The sequence below is a fragment of the Gopherus flavomarginatus genome, chromosome 6 (assembly GCF_025201925.1).
Source record: "Gopherus flavomarginatus isolate rGopFla2 chromosome 6, rGopFla2.mat.asm, whole genome shotgun sequence".
Taxonomy (NCBI): Eukaryota; Metazoa; Chordata; order Testudines; family Testudinidae; genus Gopherus; species Gopherus flavomarginatus.
Window position 1 is genome coordinate 89,981,202 of NC_066622.1, and position 6,438 is coordinate 89,987,639.

Genomic DNA, 6,438 nt, shown 5'->3' on the forward strand with positions numbered 1-6,438 from the left:
CCAAATGCTTCCTCTTGGGTAAGCACATCAGTCCCAGAAGCCCTTTCACACTGGAAAGCAACCTACTTGTGACTGATTAATAGACTTTTCATTCAAAAAATATTTGAAAAGAATCTGTTAATCTTAAAAATGACAAAACTTTGGGCCAAGTTCTGTTCTCAGATGTCCATTGGTAGCTTCCACTGACTACAGCTGGAGTTGTATACATGCAAGATTCGGCCTTCAATCTGTACTCACTGAAAGATGTTTTACAAAATAAAAATTGTAAAAATCTAACGTGAAATCTAACACAATGGTAAAGTTATGGTGTATACCTCAAACCACTAAGAGCATTCCACACACGTTTACCTTGATTTAATTTTTATTGGTTTTTAAAGCAACTTTATAGCCTCCTTATTCCTCTTCCACATTTTTTTTAAAAAGTATTCTAGCTGTCTCTGGCACTGCAGGATGCTGTGATGTCATCTATAAAATGCTCCGATGCAACATTGCACAGGCTCAGCTATTGGGTGGGGTTTTTGTTTGTTTTTGGGGAGGGGTGAGATTGGTTTATTTTAGTATATTGCATGGTTCTGATTTAATTTTGGTTTGTATACCAAGTGAATATTAAAATTTAAAAAGTGTTTTCTTTAAAATAGAGGTGAGGAGTTTAGGAACATAATTAAAATTCTTGTTTTTTAACAAACAGACATTCACAATACGCTAAATTGCTAGAACTGGGCAAAAATGACATTTCCCCCTCTCTTACTGAGATGAATATATTATATCCCTGTCAGTCAACTGAATTAAAAAAACAAGAGTAATTTCCTTCTGCATTTCCTTCAGCTATAAAAATAAACATGCACAGAATTAACAATAGCTTTATTGCAAGGCTTGAGTGTCATATTTAAATACAGAAGATTTTATAAATCCTTTTCTTGACTTGCCCACAATTTCTAAGCTGAGCATGAAAAGGGAGATTATGACTAAGCTATGCAATGATGCCACAGAAAGAAAGACTCCCTTATTTTAACTATACTGACATGAGACATTGCCTTAACGATGTTTTCAGGATTATAGTTGAGATGGCACAAGTCGGAAACTAGGCTAATGTGAAATTCACCTCAATAAAGAGGGTGTTGCACAAGGCCCAAAGTGCTACTTGCTCCTAGTTCAGCTCTTTACATGAGTCTCATGAAATGTTCAGGGCCTTGTGCAGATCCTCTGTACTGAGGTGAAGGAGTTAAAACTCACCATAATCAGTAGGTCTGAAATTTAGATTTTTGAAAACACTGAAACTATGAGAAAAAAAGAATATACGGATATTGCTCTTTAAAAATACTTGTTTCTTGTGCCTATCTGAAAGACACACACTTGAGTACACATTCTTATCTCATTTACACTGGTGTACTATAATCTCATGGCCATCAATGGAGCTACACCAGATTTACACCAGTTGTAAATGATAATAGAACCTGGTCCTCATTCGCTATATAAATGAGGAAGTCCCCAAGCAGCATGGTACGTTAAGAACACCAAAAACACATTAAAATAGTAACTAAATGAGAAATTTGACATTAACATAAGTAATATGCAAATTTAGTGCAAAAAGGGCTGACAAAGTGGCACTTGAAGATGTTGCTTTGAAAACCGTTTATAGAAATAATAAAAAATAAGCCTGCCTGTGGTCAGATAGAAAGTGTAACCCTAATGTGTTAATACACTGAAACTACTTAAATGAATAATTTATAAATTATTAAACTGTTTAAATGAATAAACAATTTAAGTGCCATAACTTTTTATGAGCTTACTAGCGGTAAGCGCAACTGTTAAATGAACCTCTATTTAATGAAGATAATACATTCAGAAATAAACATTTCTCCTTATTAATAGTGACATTTACCCCAGGGCCCATACAAGGTTTTCTGTGCTGCTTAAGCCATGTATGATCTTGCACTGGGAAGAAAGGAGAGGTACTGAGCACGCATGTAGGGGGCACGAGAAGTTGTGATTGTATTCCAGTTCCATTACATTCATCTCTCATGTTCACATACACTCACAAGCATAGATGTGAATTTCATTCTCCTGGTCTCTATTTAGTTTCCTGCACAACATCAGTGTTGTCACACTATGCAGGAAGCTTGAATTTCAACCCAAGGGCTACATTTTGCCCTCAGATATATACCAGGACTGCCCATTTTTTGCCAGCTTAATCCAGGAACAGATTTGACCCTCTAGTGTTCTGTTAAATCATCAATTCAAATGATTTAACATTTTGCCTAATCAAAATTGATTACGAGTTTATTGTCGGGTTCTGATAGGATACAAGAAACTACCTTTTTTCAGACTACAAAAGTAATCATCTCATCCAATATCATGCCCAACAGACATGAGTGTAAGTCTGCTCTGTCCTGGCAAGCCATCACACTTTAGCACTTCAGGAGTATTCTAATTCTTCCTTTTTATAAGTTGTGGCCTTTTCTGGAAAATATTTATATGCAGTCTGAATGACCAATGGAAAATGCCAAGGCACTGGGATTTCAATTTCTGGAACACTGCGGTAAATAATTCGTTTTCTATCAAATATTTGTGATACTGCACTTTGTAAAGCTTTTATTATTATATGTTCAAAGTATAAAATATAAGAAAGGCCATTAAGCAGGCAGCATTCTCTTCCTGCTCTGAAAAGAGTAAACACATTCAGAATACTAATAAACAGGGGTTGGGGTTGGGTTTTTTAAAGAATTAAATGTTAAAAGAGTACTAGATTATTCAATGGTAAAGTGCATTACAAGATCTCTTTTTCATTTATTTTATGATGTCACAGAAATTTTAATTTTCTGTAAAAGGTAGTACTGGTGATTTGTTTTGTACCAAGGTAGAGGGATTAAAGGGTTTAATAGCTGGCAGGAAAGGAGGGAAGGATTAGACAGATGTAAAAGGAAGTTGGGACTTTTCTCACAGAGGAGGGCTTGGCTGATGGTGGTAGTGAGTCACAGAGCTTTGATCACTGAGGTAAAGGTAGAAAGAACATCTCTCTCATTTACTCCCCTCACAGAGGTTTCATTTAGGCCTCAATCCTTCAACACACTGAGCAGCTCCCAGGAGAAGCTGAATACACGCAAGGCCAATATTTAAGCACCTCTGGCATTCACAAAACCAATGCTCAGCTTCCACCTAAGTCTGAAAGCGCCTGAAGTTTCCACTGGTAAAGTCCCATAGAAGCCTAAATTTTTGCCGCTGGGCCGGGACATAGCATTGAGTTGCTCAGCACTTAACTCATGCCAAAACGACAGCAGGATTCACAAGCTAGGTGTGTCTCCTACCCTAATTAGCTTGCCTGCAGGGCTGGATCCAGTAGGCATGCTCTGAGCACACTTAACATGAAAGATGGGGAAAGGAGGTAGAGGGGCCCCTCTTTTACCCAATAGTCCATAGGGTTAGAGCACTCACTCACTCAGGGTGCAGGATATTGGGGTTCAAATCCCTACGTGCCTGATGTGGAACCGAAATTCAAATCTAGGTCTTCCCCCACCTCGGTGAGTGCCTAGTCACTGAGCTATAGAGTCATTCTCACTATCTCTCTCTGGCCCCAAAAATATTTCATTATTATACAAAGTGGAACAGCTTCAACACCAGGAGAGGTTGGGTGAGCCCTTCCCCTTAATATCCTATAGCGCAGTGATCAGGGCACTCTCCTAGGAGATCAGAGACCTGGGTACAATTCCCACCTCTACATCAGACAGAGAAAATATTTGAACTTAGTCTGCCATAATCTAGGTGAATGCACTGACCAGGGGGCTCTTGAATAAAGGGGTGGGGGAAGAGATGGTACCACTGCCACTTCCTCCTACTCTCTATACAAACAGCATAAGCCAGGCCAGTCCCACACTTCTGGAGAGAGTTCATGGCTGTGAATCCCAAGTACAGATAAGTACCTCCCTCTGACCCAGATGTAGGCCACATCTCTTCTCTTAAGCCTTTCTTTCAGGCTAGTTTAGGCAGCTCCTCACTCAGCATGCTGGCTTCTATTCATCCCTTTTTTAAGGGCCTAACTCTTCCAAGGCACGGTATGGGGAGCTTTGGCACCTAACTTAGTGTTAGGAGTTCTACTACGCAGCAGGGTACCTAACCTAATATAAGTTAGCCATAACATCAAGCACTACAACACCTACATCCTACTTATGGATCTAGCCCTGAAAGTGCAAGACCCTTATTACAAATAATCACACGTGGTTACAGAACTTATTTCTTCCTTCTTTCTTGCAAAGGAGGCTTTGCTCAGAGTTTTGCTGTCACAGACAGATATGATTGTTTGCATGAAGCGGAATCTGCTGATGGAAATAATGAAGATTTGTCTTGGATATATTATGCAAAAGTATCAGTTTCTATGTATGAATCTTCAGATAGCGGAAACTAGCAGTTACACAGCTCTATAATCAGTGTTCAGTATTAAAGTCATACAGCAGCACTGTTATTTCACCTATAGCCATCCCAGAAAATATTCTATCACACAAGATCCAGCTGTTCCTCTTGGGATGATGCACTCCTTATTGAAGAAAGGCTACCCATTACTGAAGTTACTGCAGTCATTTATATATGCCTTTTCTGACTTCAGTGAGAGTTTTTCCTTGAGTAAAGAAAGTGGAACTGAACCCTTGACCTCCTTCAACTGGTGGTTTCATGTCTCAAGCTAGAAAAATGACTGACTAGTTTTTTAATTGATCTCTCCTTGTGATCCAACAAATCAAGATAACGGTTATTTGTTCTCCTTTCAGCAAAACAACAAATGAAAGTGCTGTGCCCCTCCCAAGCTCTTATTTTTCGTTCACAGTATAAATTAGGATTCATAGTTTCACAGAAGCAGTTTCTCTCAGCTATTCTTAGTTTGCTAAAGTAATAGTTATTTTGGATTTATCCTTAGGACAACAACATTATTAGTGGCAGGCTGCTTTTTATTAAACTGACATTGTACTGTTTTGCATTTTACTTTTTTAATGCACAACAATGTAGTTATGAATATAACGCCATTAACCATGTTGGATTAAGACACAATACAGTATGGAAGTCCTTTCTAGATTCTCATTCTTAAATTAATCATTTAGTGTATTTTAAAATTATAGATAGATTTAACAGCTATTAAAATATGAAGAAAGCATGTCATTTACAAACATATATTGCTCCTAGACTTACTGGCAAGCAATCCAACTCCACTCGCAAGGGATCCAATCCAAGCAGTCTTTCCTTTCCCTTCTCCAAAAGTATCCAGCCATTCTAGATATAAGACTCCGACTGCTAATGGAGACCCATAACAGAAGAACTGAGTAAAGAAGGAAACAAGGACAATCACCCAGCCCCATCCACCATCTGGCGACTTCAGCAATACCATTTTCTAATGCCGGCTCTGTACAAAGCAGAGAACAAACAAAACATACAACTGAAAATATGAACTAGTCCAACATTTCTCAGATGTAGCCACCAGAGGCTTTTCATGTGGCCACGATAGCCTCCTGGATGGTGATGGGGATAGGCAAAGCATAGGCCCCTCCCACTCCCTTCTTGTTGTCCCGGATGCACCGCCCTGCACAGCCTCTGGAGAGAGGTGGGGTACAACACTGCAGGAGAAAGGTGACTTCTTGACCCACGTTGGGGGGAGGGGGATTGGGTGGCAGACTCTAGCGATGGGACTTCAGGAACCTGGCCACACAGCCCCGGTGTCCTACCATGGGGCAGAGGGTGTTGACCTACCCGCCCCCCCTTCCCCGGCTCTGGCCATGTGGCCCTGGACTCCAGCTGCGAGGCTTCAACCACCAGCCCCTGGTTTCAGCTGCATGGCAGCAGGTGCTGGCCACAGGCCCAGGGCAGTGGGTTCCAAGCATGTGGCTTTGGGCGACAACTCCTGGGTCTGACCACAGGGCAGTAGGTGCTGACCCCTGGCTCCGGCCATGGAGTTTCATTCAACCTCTGGCCCCCTAGTTCCAGCCATGCAGTGGCAGGTGCTGGCCCCGGGCTCCAGCCAAACAGTCCTAGCTCCTGGTGCTGATCCCTTGCCCCAGCTGCACAGCAGCCGGCGCCGACCCACAGCTCTGCTCCTGGGCTCCGGCCATGACAGGAGCTGATCCCGGATGCCAACCCCTGGCCCTGGCAACTCAGCAGCAAGCGCTGACTCCAGCCACACAGCAGCAGCACTGACTCCTGGCTCCAGCCACGCACTCCTGGACTCTGGCACCTAGCTCCGGGCTCTGGCCATGTGGAGGCAGGCACTAGCCCTGGGCCCTGACCCACAGCTCCGATCCCTGGCTCCAGCCACGCAGTTCCTGTCCCCAGCTCTGGGTTCTGGCCATGGGCACTGAGCCCTGGCTGCATGGCAGCAGACACCAGGCCCTGGCTCTGGCCATGCAACAGCAGTGCTCATCACCCAACCCCATTATCCCTGGCCCTTGCTGCCTCCCACAACTC

General features: G+C 42.3%; 1 protein-coding gene across 5 annotated transcripts in view; it reads right to left on the reverse strand.

The window, feature by feature from the left end:
* Positions 1 to 6,438, reverse strand: part of SLC16A9 (solute carrier family 16 member 9) — a 37,723-nt gene that overhangs the window by 16,890 nt on the left and 14,395 nt on the right. For 4 of the 5 annotated variants that reach the window (XM_050958605.1, XM_050958607.1, XM_050958608.1 and 1 more), the window contains exon 3: positions 5,173 to 5,383. The exons of the other annotated variant lie outside the window; for it this stretch is intronic. In XM_050958605.1, coding sequence (XP_050814562.1) covers positions 5,173 to 5,368 — 196 coding nt within the window. In that variant the 5' untranslated portion in view covers positions 5,369 to 5,383. The remainder of the gene's footprint in view (positions 1 to 5,172; positions 5,384 to 6,438) is intronic. 5 annotated transcript variants of the gene reach the window in all.